Here is a 20,698-nt window from a genome sequence, read left to right on the forward strand (position 1 = left end):
TTTTTATATACAGTTTGTCAAGAAACAGTTGACACATTGAAACAAAAAACACTTTGTCACTTTCCGCAGCAAAATTTTTTACTTTTTACTTCAGTTCAACTTTTTTTACATAGGGTATTACATAGAGTATTTAAAGAGAATATTTTAAACCAACCAAGAACAACAAAAAAACAAAAATCATTAAATTTTGTTAGTGTCAAGAAACACTTTACACACTTTTGTTTGACTTGTTTAACACGTGTTACACAGTTAACCCTACTTTACCGTTGCCTATCGTTTGTAAAGGCATTTTTAATGAATTTGTCAATTAGTTGGTGATTCATTTTTGCCTTTTTTCATATATTAAATACCCATAAATCGTACGATTTATACGACGACATTGACATAGTTCAGCGAATAAAAAGACAGCGGCTACGCTGGCAAGGTCATGTTGTACGGATGGGTGAAAACACTCCAGCTCTGAAAGTGTTCGATTCAGTACCCGCTGGAGTAAGCCGCGGAAGAGGTTGGACGACCTCCACTCCGATGGAAGAATCAAGGGGAAAGTGACCTGACTTCACTTGGTGTTTCCAGTTGGCGCCAAAAAGCAAAAAGGAGAAACGAGTGGCGCGCTCTAGTGGATTCGGCTATAATCGCTTAAAGCGGTTCCCACGTCAAATATATATATATTCAATATGTGAAATGCGAAAAAATACGTTAAAGTGTGTGAAATACCATGTGTTACTCATAGAAAAAATGGACTTTTAAATAAGTCCTACGCTAAGCTTTATTAGAAGTTACAAAAATACTTATTCTATTTTGTTTATTTCTCCGATGGCTCATCCGACCGCTTCGATTGTTTCAGGAAAAAAGGTAGAATTGAAGGAATGAGAAAAGCGGGTTGCTTACAACTAAGGTGAAAATAGTAGTACAGAGTTGCTTAAGCATAAGATAATAAATGTAGTAAAGGGTTGCTTATATGTAGCGAATATAGCGTTGTCCTCCTCCAGACTGGGTGAACGTAACCGTTCGTAGCTTGTGTGTGACGAAATATACTTGGCGACAGGTATGCCAGTTTTAGTTGATCTATGGAAATATTTTCCTTTTATTTCGATTTTGTAATATTTTTATTCTCGGGATAAAACTTTACGGGGTCATTCGTAAGATTTAAAAAAATGATGGTCGCACTGAGTCATTCCTTACGAAAACGTTTTGGCATGTTGCGAGATCGGACTGTACAAAAACTTTCCTTTGACCATGCCATGAAATATTGGATGGTCTGATTGCGTTCATTATGTCTCGGAGTTGAGTAACAAATTCTGATTGTGTTTTAACTCGGCTTTCGTGTATGAAAAATTGTGAAGGAATTCGTAGGGTTGTACCATAGATTAATTCTGCGGGTGATGCTCCTAAGTCTTGTTTGTAGACGGTTCGAAGGCCCAAGAGTATTGTAGGGGGAAAGTCGGTCCAACGTTCTGAGTTGATGCATAAAACTGATGATTTTAACGAGCTTGTCGGTTGGAACATTTTTCGGGATTCTTCTGGAATGCATAGATTAGTGGTTTATGATCACTATAGATATGACAAATACATCCTTCTAACATGTATTTAATATGACGAACGGCCATGAATATTGTTGTGAGTTCTCTATTGTATGTGCTGTAACGTATCTGCGTTTTGTCCAATTTTTTGAAGGCTGCTGTCGTAATTTCTGTCCAGTAGAGCCGAGAGCGATCGTTCTTTTTGTTTCTGGGGCACATGGCTAATAGTGGTATCTGTGCTTCGATCGCGTGTGGAATCAAACGTCTGTAGAAGTTTATAGTGGCTAAGAAACGTTTCAGTCCGCTGATTGTAATTGGTTTCTCAAGATCTTTTATAGCTTGTACACGTTGCTGTAGAGGCCTTGTGTCTTTTGCTGTAACGGTGTGTCCTAAGAATGTGATTTCGGATTTTCCAAACGCTGACTTTGTTACGTTGGGTCTTAGGTTATGTTTTTGTTGGCGCTCGAAAAGTTGATTATAGCTGTTTTCGGTACATCCTCTGGATTAACGGGAACTTGGTGGAATGTTTTTTGTAGATCAATCTTAGAAAAGATCGTCTTATCTTTTAAGTTGCTGGTGAAATCCTGTAGATACGGAATTGGTCGGGGATTGTCACACTGTTGAGGGCTCTGAAATCTCCACCGGGTCGCCAGGTACCGTCTGATTTCTTTACCATGTGAAGAGGGCTGGCCCAACTGCTGGTCGATGGGGGCCAGATGCCTAATTTGATCAGTCTTTCGAATTCTGCTTTCGCTGCTCGACGTCTCGGTGGTGCTGATAAAGGCCCCGAGTTTCAATGTGATGAACTACTGAGGACACTGCTGGGCTTCCGAGTTGTGCCAAACGTGTTAAATTGCTAAACTCTTTAAGTAGGTTTGCGTTAGCGCATGATGTGTCGAACGTTTTTATCGATATTTTATTATTACTAACGAGTTTTCCAGCCGATGCTATGGAAGTTAGGTTGTCTTCAAGTCCACAAGTAATCCATAGTGGCTTATAAAGTCGGCGCCTATAATTCCGCTCGTGACGTCCGCGATGAGGAAATTCCAAAGGAATTCTCGTCTTAAGCCTAAATCGATTTTAAGAAGAACTTCGAAATATACTGTAATCGGGGTACCGTTCGCCGCAAATAATTTAACGGTTGACGGCTTCACGTTGTTGTTTCGAGTGGTTACCGACGCGTCTGCTCCGGTCTCTATCAAAAAGATGTATTGAGAAAGTCCGTCGAAGAGTTTCAAGCGGTGTGTGGCTGCAGGACGTAAGTTACATATGTTTGCTGCAGTCTTCGTAGCGGATAGTCATTCGTTTTTTCCCAGTTGTTAAAGGAACAAGGTTTTCTACACGTTCGAGCGTTGGCGCCAAATTTATGGTGATACCAACATAACATATTTGCGTGTGTAGACTCCTGGTGTGTATTTCGTTGTTGTTGTCCGGGTTGCTTATATGTAGCGAATACAGCGTTAAATATAATATAATAATAATATATATATATTAAACTGCTATACAAGTGCACTTGAAATCACCAAAACAATGTGCGACCTACTGCATGTGATTTGTTTGATGGCATTTTAAACAATATAAGCAGTGAGCCTAAATAGCAACGAACACTAAAAGACATAAGCAAGCAACATTTGTTCGTATTCACGACAATGCAGTGCAATGCTTACTCGTTTTTTAGGGTGAACCCACACCGGATTAGTCAAAAACACAAAAACGTGTTGTGCTCTAACCCACACCAAGCGCAACACAATGCGTCGTGGCTACCAATTTTGTCTTTTTGTCTCTTTTGGTGTGCATTGAAATAAAACAAAACGTAGATAAAAAATTAAAAATGTAAAACATTACATTTTTTATCTAAATATGTACAAACTGCCAAGAAAACATAACTCCTGCGGAAAGATTAATTATATAACTATGTTTTTAATTAATTTATTTAAGTGATGAATATTTTTATAATTATATATGGGGCTTCCTGCCTCAATTAAAGGGTTAGGTGGGTTTCAAAATTAAAAAAAAAAATTTTTGTCTTATATATATGTTTAGAATATTATCCAAAAAAATCAAAGCAATCCGAATAATATTGTAAGAGATATACCCTTTGGAAGTTCCGCCCATCAGGCCACGTCACTATGAATGTAAAACTTTAAACGTAAAACGTGTTTATCTCAAAATTCAATTTTTTAAGTCGGTGAACACAACATCTCCAAAAGTTATAAAGCGATTTTGTTCAAATTTTGCACACATCTTTGACCCAATGTATGGCGAAAATTTGACCTAAAGAGTGTGCTCAGAAATTCAAAATTCAATAATTTCTTTTTTCCTTGGTTCATTAACTAGAATTATTCATGCACTATCGAAATATTTTTAGTTTATTGTTTTTTAATGAACCAATCATGGGTTATGTTGTCTTTAATTAAAATAAAAATTACCGCAAAGCATAACTATTGCGGAGAGATTAATTATAACACTATTTAATTAATTAATTTATCTAAAATTTTTTTAAATTATTCTTTTTTATAATTACATATGAAGCCCATTCTTGCATCAATTAAAAGTACAATTTTTCGCGTCAATATCTATTTTAAATTATATGCAATGCATGATTTTGTCTTTGAAAAACAACGGTGCAGCGATAAGCATCGAAACGGGTTTTTCAGTCTTATCTAGGTTTGCTTGGCTTGTTTGATTCGGTGTGGGTTGCGCATAGCTCAGCATGTATTGTTTGACAACAAAAACGGTTTTAGGCAAATTTGTCGTATTTGGTGTGCGTGTGAAGCAGTATTAAGAGTAACGGTTATTACATACAGAATTAATCATGTACAGTGGCTCACAGCATATTTCGTTTGACAATTTTTTAAAAAGAATATTTGAATGTAGAAAAATTTGTATATATTTTAATTTAAAAAATCTTAAATGGACATTTAAAGTTTTTTTTCAATTACAAACACAAAAAAAACTTTAAAAATTATTTTTTCTTAGGCATAATATTTACAACAAAAAAATACCAAGTAAAACGACGTCACACCTTATTTCGAGTATACACTTTTATCGTTATTGACGCCGGTATAACGATTAGCAATAAGAAGCAACTTGAATTAAATGATATATTAGTTTCTTTTTTAATAAAATTTTAACTTTGAAAGTGGTCAGGTGTTGAGATTAATTTAAATTTCGTTGGTCCTCGTGCGTCTATTGAAAAATGCGAATTAGTGATTACTCGTACGAAAAATTAAAAAATACCCAACAATAGGTGCCCTGACATTGACAAAAGAGGTTGAAATAGTACTTGGAAAGTCATGTAATCCTGAGACAATGAGGAGAATTCTACGCCAAGCTGATTTTCATGATCGGAGAGCTCGAAACCTACTGTTTGTTAGTGAGCGCAATAGAAAATTAGAGGGAAGTTGCTGAAAGTCATGCTATTAAACTTGAGCTAAAACTCTTTATTTAAATTTATTGAAACATAATTTATTACAAAGTACTGAAAAATTGTGCATTCCTGGCAGTTTTAGTTTTTGCCAGAACAATGATCCGAACCACAAATCGCAATTAGTTCTATCGTGGATATGAAAAACTTTCCTATGTGGCAGAAACGTCGACACAGTAACTAGATCTTAATGTAATTGAACATTTGTCGAGTGTTCTCGAGCAAAAAATGAGAAAACATCACGTAAGCAACAGACAAGACCTAAACATAGCAGAAGAGATTGATTTGGATTTTCGGATCCGACCAAGGGCTGTTATTTCGGCGACATAGACATGTCTGGATTGGTAAGTTCTAGTCTAATATTCTCATCAATTTAGCAACACATTGCTGCAGGGTTGCTGGCGTTTAGCCAAACCCCGGTTCCAAGCTCCTGGTTCCGTGTGTCAGACCGTAATACGTAAGTGCGATTCTTGGTCTGGCTGGTTTCATTTCCCGACGCGTTCCGGCTCGCGCACCATCCGTGAGTCATCCGTTCCCCCAAGATGCATGTGTCTGCCCCCGCAACATTCAACACCTGTACATCACTCCCAGGATCACCACTGGCCAACCGAGACAAACAAAGCTTCTACAATTCAACTGCAATGGACTCCAGAGTAAGATCGAGGAGATAGTTGAGTAATATTGAGGAGTAATGAGTCGAGAAGGCGTATTGATAGCTGCGGTCCAAAAAAAAGATATCAGCAGTTAGGCGATGTCGAGATTGAAATATTTAATATATACATACCCCCAGTTACATGTTGCCAAAAAGGATATCAATAAAACATGGGTGCGCTGCTTCGAGTTGAAAACCGACTGGTACTTGGCGACTTTACCGGGCATCACGATCTATGACATTCTTTCCTGTCAAATGATCATTGGGGATGGAACTGGCAGAACATAAAAGAGCTATTTTATACTGCAATTTACACTTCACACTTCGGTGGATAAGGTGAAAAGATGTGTTACCCGGTGGCTGCACAAAATGCCAAAAAACTGCGCACCACTTACCTTCACCAGCGGTGAGCTTCCAGATGCCATCCAGAAGGCCGAATCGTCTAAATCCATTGGCCCTGACGGTATAAACATGTTTATGCTGAAACACCTTGACTCGGCGGGAGTAAACTACCTCAACATGGTCCTCAATCTTTCTATGACCACTCTTAATATACCCGACTCGTGGAAAACCGGAAGAGGGTCCGACTACTGAAACCAGACAACCAAAGGGAATCCTATCGCCCGATAACTCTCCTTTCCCAAGTAGGGAATACACTTGAGGCCTTATTACTCCCGACCTTCACTCACCACCTGAGCCTAGCACATCACCAACACGGATGCCGTACAGTACCACCACAGCACTTAGAGTCATAAACGCCCAGATAACTCATTGTCTAAATCAAAAACCTCCCTGCAAGAGGACGGTTCTGGACTTGTCAAAAGCTTTTGTCAAAGCGAAAGCGAAAGGCAAAAGCTGATGTCTCCGGTCGAGCTACCTGTCAAGGAGCATAACGAAATGCTCTCCAAACAGTTTATGTGGGGATGCTTGCGCAGAAATCAGCAGTCACCTACTGTGAGTCGAGCCGCCTCGCATAGCCCTCAAGAGTACCTTCCTGAAATACGTCGACGACAACTTCGTTCTGGATCCTGCAGCTGACTAAACTGCTACTTATCCAGACTATACTCAAAAGCAAAGCAAAAAGACTATCTCACGAAATACAAATTTAATAAAACTTAATTGAATTCTCAGCAGCATTCATGTATTTTTAAGTTTAGGTAGTCACACGAAATAAGTTGTGTAGTGGTTGTATTTGATATTTTTTTTTTTTTGTAAATATTGTGCTTAATAAAAATTAATTTTGAAAGTTTTTCTTTGTATTTATAATTGAAAATAATGTATATTTAATTGTGGAGTGTATCGTACGTTGCTCCACGCCGTAATAGGAGTCTGCCCCGCAACCGACAACATCGGAGTCGCCAACCAACACCGAAGTGATAGATAGTTAATTTTATGAGTCGGGAAGGCGTATCGTCCGCAGGGACACTATCCCAGAATGTCAAGGTATAGCTGTCCCGTCAGGCGATGTCGAGCTCGAAATATAATATATACATCCCCCAGTTACAAGTTGCCCAACAGGATATCCCACGAATATTAGTGCGCTATTTCGTGGTGAAAACCGATTGGTGCTTGGCGACTATAACTCGCATCCCGATCTTTGACATTCTTGCCTGTCAAATGATCGAAAAGGGGTAGAGCTGGCAGAACAGATAGACGATTCGACATTCTGCACAATGAATGACGAAGCCCCTACTAGAATTATGAGCACTTGCAGCAGCTCGCCAGACATCACCATTGCTAGCGGTGGTCTGATAAATTGCATAACCTGGCGACCTGTGCTATTTCTTGCATCAGATCATCTGCCCATAATTATCTCGATTGAAAAACCTCCCGACTTTAATTCTGCAGACAACCGCAACTATAAAGCTAACTGGGACGGCTTCACAGAATTCACCGAGAATGCCTTCGCCGCTCTACCCATTCCTACGGACGTAATCGTTAGCGGACGTCAATTCCGCAAGGTGATCACCGCTGCTACTGCTCGTTTCATACCAGCTGGAAGAATTGCAAATATGCGCCCTAATTTCATGGCTGAAGTGGCAGTTTTAGCAAATGAGCATGACTCCTTACGCCAGGTCGATCCCTGCGATCCCCGCATAAGGGATCTCAGTTTGGAGCTTCGACAACTGGTAAACAACTATAAGCGGACGAAATGGGTAGAGCATTTGAAGTCCTGCAATCTTTCCACAGGTGTAAGCAAGCTCTGGTCAACCGACCGGGTTGAAGTTCAGTTTGGTGGCTATGCCTCCTCGGACCCGGAGAGGTGCGCGAGCTATTTTAGCCGATAATTTATACTGCACACCCCGGTTGACAAGGCTAAAAGATGTGTCATCAGAAGTCTGCGCAAAATGCGAAACAACGGACAAAATAACAAAAAATTTTAAAATTTTTTCAGATTTTTATCAAGTATGAAATTTTTTGGTATTCTGTGATAATTTTGATAAAGTAAAAAGCTTCATTACGCATAGCTTTTCCCCACACATGTGGGAAACAAAATAATGTAAACAGAAACAGCTGGTTTCTGTCCAATATATTGAATTGATTTGAAAATGTTGTTCGAATTATTTTATAACGTAAGTTTTCACATTCATGTCAATATTTGTAGCAAAATAGTTAATAATTTAACTTCAATTTCACAATAAATTCTTTGCTCTTGGTCTAGACGTGAAGTTTCTGAGAGTCGCCAAACATTCCATGCTCCGAATCTGGCCCTATTTTTCATGCAAAAGATCGTTAACCGAGGTTTGTTGTAACCGAGACTTCTTCGTTGTGGTTTCGTTGATAAGTTTGGTTTACGATTGACCGATTATCAGCCTATCTATCCGATTTACTCTATATAGATGATAAGGTTATACCGCACTGTCAAGAGCATTTTACGTCTTAACAATTTATAAAGAAAAAAGCTTTTTATTTTAGACACAGAATTCGAAATGCTTGATAAATTTAAAATTTTTACAAATTAGAAATTTGTTGAATTTGTAAAGTGCACAGAATAGGGCTGTAAGTCTTAATATTCACGTCGATGGCACACCAATACCAACTGTGAACAATCCCAAGATTTTGGGAGTCACATTTGACAGTCTGCACTCCGCAAAGGACAAAGAAACGTTGTTGGCCACTTACAAGACTATCGCCCGGCCGGTCGTAAATTACGCAGCACCGGTATGGTCGCATCAAGAGATCATTCCTACAGCATGTCGACGAACTTGAACAATACACCAAACAGAATGCGGACGCAGACTGTTTTAGACACGCTCTAAACGCCATTCACAGTGGAGCTATTAACACCTTCCTTGACTCCCTTCCAGTGAATGGCGTCCTTGGAACCAAACCACCACCTTTAGCAGACGAAGATCTCTAGTTTCCGCGTGAAATGGGAGTGACCCTTGCGCAACTTCGATCTGGATATTGTAGCAGGTTAACTCCTACTTATCCAGACTGTACCCCGACACACAAAATACATATCCTGTCGAAACAGCACGTTTCCTGGGCCTCCACTTAGATGACCTCGACGACAACTATATTTATGCTTCCTTTCCGGCAGGGTTAGATATTCGTTACTACAACAACAACAACAACTATCATAAAGTGAGTTAAATGTCTGTCCATATCTGTTTGTATATAAAAGTACAGTACTTTTGCTTAATTGCACATCAAAATTTGCACATATTTTCGTTCAATTTACCGGGAAATCATTAACAGATACTCGCTAAATTGAACAATTTGTTTAAACATTTCCACACATCTTTATTACAACTATTAAGTTAGTATATGGCGAAATTTGACCACAAAATTAGTTTTTTAGTTCAAAATCTATCCAAAATTTTTTTTAATTTGTTGATTTTGATGAACCAATAATGAGTTATGATGTCCACGGCAAGAACCTTTTATTTGACACTTTATGGAAGATGAGGTACCAACGACTAAGCTTTCGGAATTTGTATATATAAATTTCACAAAATACTGTATGTATCTTGAATACGCTGAATGAAATATATGATTAAAATATATGAAAAAATATATGAAAAAAAAATTAAATACACTCAAGTTTTCAACCCCTTAAAGGAAACTGCTTATGTGCACTTAATTTTTCAAATATTTGAAAATTTCTTTACCATTATAGGAAAAATACATACTATCATATGAATGTAGCTATGCCACGTATAATTAATATTATCTAAAAGCTCCGTTTGGAATACATAATAAAATTAGTTTCACGTAAGGGATCCATATCTAATTTCTTTTTCAAAGTGCTCAGCTTTTAACGATCCATCTATACTTTCACAATTTTTGTTAAATACGCTATATGCACTAATTTCATTTTTTTTCTTCCGTGTAGTCCTTGTATTAAAATATATTCCAAACAGCGCAGATAACATAAAATATACCGTTCCAAATTGTAATTTTATCGCAATAACATAAAGTGTTATCCATAATAATATAATCACAGCTCTTAGGGCATATGTGAGGAGATCAGAAGAATAACTTTCCCCAGATACGATATCATCTTCATCTACAGAACTCAGTGCCAATGTATCTTCAACGTACTTAGTAACTTCGGCATTTGAGTCAAGTTTTTGGATTTTGGTCACATCAACATTAGTGTCCTATTATCAAAAAAAAAAAAAAATAATTTAAGTAAATTACTACATTTAGTTCAAAATCAGTTATTATTATATATTGCAAATCCCAAACTCACATTCACGTTGATGATATGATCTTTTCCATTCAAAGTAGTTTGTCCAATACCCAACATCCAGAATTCTCTAAATTTAGATTTTAATACCTGAAATATTTTCTGTTTTTGTTTTTTAATTCGATATTCGTACAGCTTATTTCTTAATTCCTCTGCCATATCACAAACAAACTCGATATAAAGTCTGTTTCTCTATTAGTACCAAGTGATAGTTAGTCTAGTTTCTGGCGAAAGTGTTTTTTCACTCAAAAAAATAGCAGAGAGCGTCAGCTGGTCGCAGAATATGGTGATTTTTGATGTTCGATAGCGGAAATTACGCTCTCTCTCTATGATATATGTAGCTATGGAATAAATCTGTAAATCGGGAATGTTTTGTGCATTTGCTTTGATTTTGTTTATATTTATATATATACATATATATTTTTATATATTATATATGTATAGTTTAATTATGTTTTATTATAACAAATAATTCATTCGTTATCATTATATATTTGTTTAGTTTAAAATATCTTGACGAGCAATGGGCAATACTATATTAATCAATTTGAAAGCTATAAAGTGGCGTACTCGCCAACAACAGCACTGGGATATTTCCCTTCTAATTTATGCTTGTTTTGAGTTTTTTGTATGAGTGTAACTTTTATATGAGGAGCAGTCAGCAGGTATCACGAAATTCGAACCAAGCTATAGTCAACTGTTCTTACCCATAGAACACACTATGTCATAAATAAGAGTACTTCCGTTTTACATTGCATGAGCATTTGCTTTGATTGTGTTATTATTAATAATTTTTATTATTTGTCGAAAACACAAATTGTGAATGTTAGGGCTAATTAGAAGTGAATTTAAGTTTTTATTGTAATTCATCTTTAGTTTAAAATATCTTGACTAGCAATTTTTTCAATATCATATTGATTCATTTTTAAGATATAATATGACGTAGTTGCCAACAGCACTCAGATTCTCGGTGGTACCCAGCAAGTCATGGGTACTGAAACTCCAACACATTCAAGGAAATTTTAATAACACCACTACCCTGCCAGGCAAAGGTGGTGAAAAAGCTGGTTAAACAGAAGTTTTTTAAACCCACAAAAGTGGTAAAAAAGTGGTGAGTTTGCCATAGGCCAGCATAGCTGCTTGTGAGTTTTTTAACCACTATTCCCCTCATACGTACGAATACAAAAACAAAACAACCCAAACGTGTGCGTTGGTGTTAGTAATTGAAGAAACATGAGGGGAAAGTGGTTAGGCCTGGCTGGCAGGGTACATACACACATATGCAACAAAGGGCAAAATGTGCATAAACATTTACCTCAACTCTTCTCTCGTACAGCACTCTGAATGATAGAAAGAAACAACCAAAGTGCCCGTGTTTGATCAAGTTTTGTTTTGAGCTATATCATGGCTGCTTGTGAATTATTGTTTTTCGTGTGTTATTTAAATTAGTGATCTGCAGCCTAATTAAAGTTTAAATTATTGAAGCACGTAATTATTGAAAATAAAATAAAAGTTTTCTAAAGCCAAAATATGGAATAGAAGAGGGTGATACATTAATACTTCATTGCACTGTCAATTCGAAGCACGCAATAGAAGCTACGCCAACAATTGTCAACATCAATGGCGAAACCATTGAATACGTAAATAATTGTTGAATATAATAATATTATCTTGCCTTAATTCTAATTAATTTTCCACACAGATATTTCAAACCTCATATGGCGCGTTAAAGGTACGCAAACTTATTGGTGTCACTTATGGCGTAGAACTTTCGAAGCGATGGAATATGTGCTGCAAGATAATCCAGAACTATGTATGGAAACGCTGCTACATGGAACACAAATCATTTACACACCAGATATTTAGTTTAATGTCACTTTTTTACGTGCCATTAAACCTTTTGGTCAACACAAGCACGAGAATTGGAACGACATGGTTTAGGTGCTTTTGAAACCGTTTATTATCACGACGTGTGTCAACTGGGTTTTGCCAATGAGCTAGAGGGCAAAGCAGTTTCAGTATTTTTGGGCTTACCGGCACTTGGCCGTGCCATTAGCAGCCAAAACACAGAAATTAAAGAGTAAATTTAAGTGAATGTTTGTGCTCAAAGAAATATAAAAACTTTTTGTATGTTTAATTAGGAGGACTTTTTTGATTAATTATCATCTTGTATTGAGGAATCATAACGTTGTTGTATCTCTTTACAAGGACATAAATTCACCGAAATTAGTTCAATGGAAATACTACAGCAAGAGCATGGATGTTAAGACTTGAACCGTGCTAGATTTAGAATTCCTTAAACATAAGGTAATTATTACCAACTTTTATTACAAACTTTATAAAAAATCAAATTTTACTTTATATTTTATAGAATCCCTCCTCCCAGATGAATTTAGTACTAGTGAAATTAATGAAAGAACAGATCTTATAAAAACTCCTAAGGAAACCAAAAGAGTCCTCACATAATGTGCGCAGCTTACACATCGAGCCCGCACGGGGTATTTGACATTTGTCAGTCTTCCTCCAGCCTTTGTCCGATAGCAAAAATTGTTCAACTATTCAATTCTTTATACATATGTGTATAGTGTAGTACGATAATATATGTATAAAGTTAATATAATAATAAACACCTAAATGACATGATTTTGCGGTATTCGCCGCCAATGTTTAAGGGACCATAAATCCGCAAAACCTTTCTCTCGAAAACTCCAAGTGCCGTCTCATCGGATGTTGACACCGTCCACGCTTCTGCACCATAAAGTAGGACGGGAATGATGAGGGATTTGTAGAGTTTAGTTTTTGCTCATCGAGAGAGGACTTTACTTTTCAATTGCCTACTCAGACCATAAACACAAATACTTTGCACCAAGGGAGGATTACAATAGCTACAACTTTTCTTAGGTTTGTACTACGAATACAAATATATTCATATTTTCTAATCGTTAATAACAATTTCTATTTCTAATATTTTTCAGGCATGATAAACAAGACAACAACAAATCCCATCGGACATTTAGATTAGCAGTTGCACAACCTCTTTTCGACGAGCTGAACCTTTTTATGATGTACATATGGGATCGGATTGTGTGGAATTGACATCAAACAATATTGGTTCATTAGTTTCGTTGGATCCTTACAGGATAGTTATAATTCATTTGCAAAATATTATTAAATAATACAAATGAATGTTCGAATACTAATAATATTCGCAATAGTAATGGAATTTTGTTTGAATTGTATAACAACAACTACAAAAAATAAAAAAGGAATAATTAATACTAAATTTATATATGAAATATGTAAAAAGTAAAAATTTAATAATAAATACTACCTTTATTTTTAAAATATGTAAATTTTGTCAATGTATAAATATAAATGTTTGGTCCTCGGTATGATGTATGGCGCTGAAGCGTGGACGATGACAACATCCGATGAGACGACTCTTGGGGTTTTCGAGAGAAAGGTTTTGCGCAAGATTTATGGTCCTCTAAACATTGGCAACGGCGAATACCGCAGACGATGGAACGATGAGCTGTACGATTTATACGACGACATTGACATAGTTCAGCGAATAAAAAGACAGCGGCTACGCTGGCTAGGTCATGTTGTACGGATGGAAGAAAACACTCCAGCTCTGAAAGTATTCGATGCAGTACCCGCTGGAGGAAGCCGCGGAAGAGGACGACCTCCACTCCGGTGGAAAGACCAAGTGCAAAGTGACCTGGCTTCACTTGGTGTTTCCAGTTGGCGCCAAAAAGCAAAAAGGAGGAATGAGTGGCGCGCTCTGGTGGATTCGGCTATAATCGCTTAAAGCGGTTCCTACGCCAAATATATATATATATATAAATATAAATGTATAAAAAATCAGTGTATAAATAGCTGCAAAAACCTTTGTAAAAAATCAATGTATAAATAGCTGCAAAAAAGTTTGTAAAAAGTTCACTTTGTACTGAAATGCTAATATTTAAAAATTAATCTATAATGATTATTAAAAATTTCAAATTTTATACAATACTAATTTATAAATGTAAATACATCATACAATTATAATAAATAAATAAAAATAAAAATAAAACAATTTCAATTTTTAATTTTTAAACGGAAAAGTAGGTGACCTATAGAATGAAGACCAATGGAGACGAATGAACCAAATTTAAGTAACGAAACGGTGACCCAACAAATGACCAATACCTGTGATTAAAGGGTTACCCTGAAAATGATAAATCGAACAGTCTCCACTGGTAGATGGCTGATTAAAAAAAAAATACTACAGGGGGCTCTGCTAACCACAGAGTGACATATGTCCTTCCAAAACAAAGAAAAAGAAAGACATATGCAGCATTGGCACCAAAATCAGTGAGAGAGAGCGAGCAAGATAATCACACCGACATGCCGTAAAAGAGGAGAAATGGTAACTTTTTTCCTGCTGCTAGAACAAAAGAGGCCAAAAAAATAATACAAGCTTTCTCTACCGGTAACCAATATTCCATATATATTATGTATATAGCTGTCTTATATAAAGCGAAATTATTTATTTAAACTATATTTAAATTATAGAAGATTTTAACATCAATGTGTGCCATATTATTTCAAAAAATTTATTAAATGTGGATGAGATATTTTATAAGTGGTGAGAATAAAATACAGCTCTTATACAAGTACTTCTCTGTGGTAAGTTATTGTGGCCACATTTATTTAAACTTTACAGACACAAAATTAAAAAAATGCATTTTTGCTAGTTTTTACTTAAATTATTTACAAATAATTCTATTTAAAAAGCTTTGAATTGCAAAGCTTGAAAGTACACAAAAGCTTTATGAGCTTGAAATGATACGAGGTTGCCTCCTTATTAAACATTTTTAAAACAAAATATGTCATGATCCTATTGAATATGTATTTCAAACCATCGGGTCCAAGGTAACAAAAATCAAAATCGTCATTTAATACTAATACATGTTTTTTATGAAATGAATAAAAAGTTCAAGGGCTTTTACTAAGTTTGACGAATACTACACTTTATATTTTGTACAAGTATAGGCGTGTTCAGAGATCTACCCTTTCTCGAATAGTGTTAAAGACAGTAAACAATTGTGCATTTTAAAGTATACATTATACATATAACCATATAAATATGAAAATGAATTTCTCTGAAGGACATCGTTTTCAATTATATCAATTTTCATACAATGTCTAATAGATTGCTGACTATCTATGGAAGATATTGCCAAAGCTTGAAAAGTTTGCCTAGAACTATCTTGTACCAGACATACATACTCTTTCAAGGCTATTTAGAGCAAATTATTCAAATTGTTTCATAGTAATATTAAATCTTTTAAAATTTGAAAGCGCCAAATGCAGTGTCACCAACCCAGGGATGTATTTATTTTAATACAATATTTAGAAATGAGTTGAATCACGTTATACACTTGTACATAAAATATAACTAACTTATCAATAAATAACATTTAATACCACCATAAAATTTAATAAATATGCGAAATAATTTAAAATAATTCCAATAATAATGAAAAAATTTATTTTATTTAATAATTATTTAAGTACTGTTCATCGGACTTTAAAATTTTTGTGAAGATTAAATGCTAACACAACACCCTAAATACTACAATTGTAGCTAAAAAAGCGTAGTATACAACCCAAGTACACCTCGGTGGTGTGTAAAATTATGAAAAATAATGTAAACAAACCATAGGTTTTCTACTTAATATACTGAGACTCAGATGTTGATCTGCTAATATCTGAAAGTTTTCCGCACGATCAATATTGTAACGAAAATGGCATCAGAACAAACTAGAACTGACAATCGAAATCGATAACTTGCCCAATTATCTAGACATTGATATTCGTAGTTGCCAGAATGTTTGAGTGGCGATATATTGCTTACAATCGACTATATAAGGGCTGCCGGACTGCCAGCAAGACACAGTTCTAATAAGACAGTTGTCGCGTGAGGACAATTCTAATAGCGTTTTTAGACAGCCAAATAAATTGATCAATTTAAATTTAAATCTAGAAACCCTCTTTTGCCGTTTATACTACCGGCTACTCGATTTACGACCAGCTGTTATACATTTTTGTGTTTGCTTTTCATAAGAAGTTGGCAATTTCATCAACTGATTATTATTTTTCAGCAGCGCCATCTACCGTCTAGTGGTATAGAACATATATCGTACGTCTTTGTCGCAAAGTTGCATTTGATTTTCACGTCGATTTAAATTCAATTTAAAATAAATGGAGATTTTATTTAATTTAAATCGATATTAATAAGCGTTTAAATCGAGCAGATGCCAGTAAATTGATCAATTTGCTTCTGTCTAAAACCGCTATAATGAGAGAGTTGTCGAGTAAAGTGTAAACAAGTTATAAGTTAGAATTGTAAAGTAGAGTATTGAGTAATACAGTATTAAGTTAAAAGGAATTAGAAATTAAGATTAATGTATAAATATTAACTCAAGGTTGAGTTTCAGCGTAAACGACAGATTTTGGAAATTCGTTACAATATGATACAAAACTCTTATCTCCCATGAACTCATTTTTGTTGTTGGCTACAAAGCCAGATCATGGGCAACTGAACACCTATCAGTCAAAATGACGAACTACCGCACTGAATCCCGCAGAAATAATCGATGAAATAATTATTATTAAATTATTGAATGGAGTTAATATGTATGTAATATTTAAGAAACGGTGGCTATTTGTATCAACGTGTAACATACTTCATAATCACTTTACCGAAGCGATTTTAAGTTGAACTCTTCTAAATCCCCTTATGCGACTCTGATTTTGCGCCATCTGTTGGTCATATTTGTTTAATCAGAGCTGCTTTTCACTACAAACTGTCAAAAAATGTCACAGCTTCGGTCAACAGCTGCGAAGAGTGTTTGTTTACAGTTAGTAGGTGCTGGCTGCTGCTGGCTTTCAAAAGAAGAAGAGTACCAACCGTATTATTTTTTAAAATTTACCAATATAATATTGAATAAATTACTTGGGAAGATATTTAAAACTAAAGCCCCAACAATAAAAATAATTATTTTTAATAATAACTAATAATTTGTGTTTTCATAATTTCACTAGCTAACAGTACAGGAACACTCTTACGTATATGAATCAAAAACAGCTGATTTGTAAATCTCCAACGGCAGTGAGAACGGGATAGTTTTGTGAAGCGTTTAAATGTAATCTAACCACTTAAAATTTTCCCTCGGAATATGATTTGAGGTATTTATTTGTTTATAAAATATAAATCAATATATGTGTTACAAAATAGTGCCGAAGACTAAGCTACATTCTTGTTTATGTTGACTTATAATATTGTAACGGATTTCCTAAATCTGTCGTTTACTCTTAAACTCTACTTTGAGTTCGATCACTGGATTGTCAAATAAAAGTCACTGTTTAATGGTTATACACTTATCTTTATTTCTAATTTAACAAACTTAACACTTTATTACTCTTTGTACAAGCTTACAACTTCTTACTTCTAATTTCTTGCACTTCACTCGGCAACTCTCTAATTAGAACTGTGTCTTGCTGCCAGTCCGGCAGCCCTTATATACCCGATTGTTAGCAAGTTATCGTCACTCGAACATTCTGGCAACAACGAAAATCGATGTCTGGATAAATCTGGCAAGTTATCGATTTCGTTGTTGATTCTAGTTTATTCTAGCATACATGTTCGGCACACTGCCCTCCACTTAAGTCTGATTGTCCCGATTAGACATACTTCCAGAACCAAATGCTGCAAGCCGTTCTGGATGATCTCCTTCCACAAATCCTTCGGAGTTCATTGCCTTGTCGTATTTTGCCTTCATTTTATCACTCATGATTTGCGTCCGATGCTTCACCATAGCATGAATTTCTCTCATTTCGTCTTCTAGGACACTGTTGGCTTCCCTAACATTCTTTCCACCATTTGCGTTTATTCCGAACTTTAAATCAATCGGTAACCGAAGATGATGACCAAAGATTACCTTTGCTGGAGTCTGCCCCGTTGTTTCATGTACAGCAGATCGATAAGCCATCAGGAACAAAGCTATATGGGTGTCCCAATCCTTTTGATACTTGTCTATCACTTTCTTTAGATGTTCTTCTAAAGTTCGATTGAAACGTTCTACCATTCCATCGGATTGTGGATGTAGAGCTGTTGTACGAGTTTTCCGTATACCCAATTTTAGGCACATTTCCTGGATTAGAGCTGATTCGAAATTCCTTCCTTGGTCAGAATGTAATTCTATTGGAACACCATACCTTGTTACCCAATTATTGATGAATACATTCGCTACTGTTTCAGCTTCTTGATTAGGAATTGGATATACTTCTGGCCATTTGCTGAAGTAATCCATAACTACCAAAACATATTTTTTTTTCTATTTTACTGGTGGGAAACGGGCCGGCTACATCCATGGCAATTCGTTCAAATGGGGCGCCCGAATTGTACTGCTTCATCTGACCGTGACTCCTGGATTTCGGCCCTTTTGCTTTAATGCACTCAGCACAATTAGCAATCCATTCCGTGACTGATTGCCGAAAACCAACCCAATAAAACCTTTGCTTTAGTTTTTCCAAGGTTTTTGTGATTCCCATGTGCCCTCCACTTGGACCGTTATGCATCTCCTTAAGTACATCAAGAATCTTTCTTTCGGAACGATTATAAAAGTTCGGGAACTTTGCCCATCTTCGCTTTCCCATACTCGATACAAGCAGCCAGATACGAACTTTTAACTGTTCCACTGTGCCCAATATGCCTTTGCAACTGGACTCTCTGCAGCTATTTCTTTTCTTGTTGGAAGCTTGTTCAGCTCCACTCCATGCATTACCAGTTCCAAATCTGGATCTTCTTGCTGACATTTTCGTAAATCCTTTGGATCCCAGCCTTCTGTCGAAGTTATTGACATTAATCGAATATCTATAAAGTCTTCATTGGCCTCAGCTCTTGAACAATGTCGACATTCTAAATTACAAGGACGACGGGACATTGCGTCCGCATTCCCATCACTACTACCTTTTCGGTGTTCTATAGAGAAGTCATAACTTTGGAGACTCTCATTCCACCGTGCCAACTGTCCTTCTGGATTCTTGAATTGCAGAAGCCATTTTAATGCTGCGTGATCTGTCCTTACTCGAAATCGCTGTCCATACAGGTATTTATGGAAATGTTTGATGCACTTCACCAATGCCAGTAATTCTCTTCACGTTACGCAATAATTCTTCTCTGGCTTACTTATCGTCTGGCTATAATACGCGACCACTTTCTCATTCCCGTCAATCACTTGTTATCACAACGCCTCCTATTGCATAGCCACTAGCATCCGTGTCCAAAACGAACGTTGAGCCTGGAACTGTATATGCTAACATTGGCGCAGTACATAATCTCTCCTTCAGAGTTTGGAAGGCCAATTCTTGTTCTTCATTCCATTCAAAGGCTCTGTTCTTCTTCGTGAGTTCATGGAGGCTATTAGCTACGCTGGCGAAATTTGGAACGAATCGTCGGTAATACGTACACAGTCCAAGGAAACTCCGCAATTTATGTAAATTTTTAGGTCTGGGCCAATCCTTTACTGCTTCTATCTTTTCCTGAGCTGTACAAATGCCCTTCGTAGTCACTTTGTGTCCTAAATTGCTCACTTCTATCTTGAACAGAGAACACTTCTTTGGGCTCAGTTTTAAACCAGCGCTGGCTATACGTTGGAAAACCTCTTCCAAATTTTTGAGATGCTCATCAAAGCTTTTACCCAACACGATGATATCGTCTAGGTACACCAAACATGTCTTCCAGTGCAATCCTTTTAACACTTGGTCCATAAGCCTCTCAAAAGTGGCAGGAGCGTTACATAACCCAAAGGGCATTACAGTGAATTGCCATAGACCATCTCCAACGCTGAAAGCCGTCTTTTCTTTGTCTTCTTCGTTTATTTCCACTTGCCAATAGCCACTTTTCAAATCGAGTGTTGAGAACCAATTCGTGCCTGATAGTGAGTCTAGGGTGTCATCTATTCTAGGTAATGGATAACTGTCTTTCTTCGTGACATCATTCAACTTTCTGTAGTCCACGCAAAACCTCATGTTCTTTCTTCTTCACAAGTACTACAGGTGAACTCCATGGACTCGATGATGGTTCAATTGTACCGCTATCGCTCATTTCACGTATGGTCTGGCTTACAACTTCACGTTTGGCTAATGGAACGCTGCGAGGCGCCTGGCGGATTGGTCTTGCATCTCCGGTGTTGATGGAATGTTTCACAATTTTGGTTTTACTTGGTTTGGATTCATCTTTGTCGAATATGGTGGAGTATCTGAGAAGAAGTTGTTTGGCCTTCTTTTTATGGTCTACTTCAAGTTCCTTGGTCCATGCATTAATCTCGTTTGAAATATCGTTTTTACAACTG

At 36.4% G+C, this 20,698-nt stretch overlaps 1 protein-coding gene and 1 long non-coding RNA gene across 3 annotated transcripts; one reads left to right on the forward strand and one right to left on the reverse strand.

Moving 5' to 3' along the window:
* Positions 1–9,358: 9,358 nt before the first annotated feature.
* LOC105220096 (uncharacterized) lies at positions 9,359–10,837 on the reverse strand. Its single transcript, XM_029045610.2, has 2 exons — positions 10,299–10,837; positions 9,359–10,206 (listed from the first exon to the last, which is right to left on the reverse strand). Exons 1-2 carry the CDS (start codon positions 10,452–10,454, stop codon positions 9,814–9,816), a joined length of 549 nt encoding a protein of 182 aa, XP_028901443.1. The 5' UTR covers positions 10,455–10,837; the 3' UTR covers positions 9,359–9,813.
* A 284-nt stretch (positions 10,838–11,121) lies between these two features.
* On the forward strand, positions 11,122–14,282 carry LOC128922550 (uncharacterized). Of its 2 annotated transcripts, XR_008471760.1 has the most exons (6): positions 11,122–11,406; positions 11,632–11,935; positions 11,998–12,375; positions 12,437–12,602; positions 12,667–13,196; positions 13,271–14,280. It is a non-coding gene; the product is annotated as an uncharacterized LOC128922550 (long non-coding RNA). The 2 variants fall into 2 exon arrangements; XR_008471759.1 differs by having other exon boundaries at positions 11,122–11,935; positions 13,271–14,282.
* The last annotated feature ends 6,416 nt before the right edge of the window (positions 14,283–20,698 follow it).

Source organism: Zeugodacus cucurbitae, chromosome 2 (genome assembly GCF_028554725.1).
Source record: "Zeugodacus cucurbitae isolate PBARC_wt_2022May chromosome 2, idZeuCucr1.2, whole genome shotgun sequence".
Lineage (NCBI taxonomy): Eukaryota > Metazoa > Arthropoda > Insecta > Diptera > Tephritidae > Zeugodacus > Zeugodacus cucurbitae.

What these genes read in the sequence shown, in the direction of transcription:
- LOC105220096 (XM_029045610.2), bottom strand. Translation starts at nt 10,454, where the DNA reads ATGGCAGAGGAATTAAGAAATAAGCTGTACGAATATCGAATTAAAAAA. An exon ending in ATCATATCATCAACGTGAAT is followed by an intron (nt 10,207 to 10,298) that starts GTGAGTTTGGGA and finishes TTTTGATAATAG; the next exon opens with GACACTAATGTTGATGTGAC.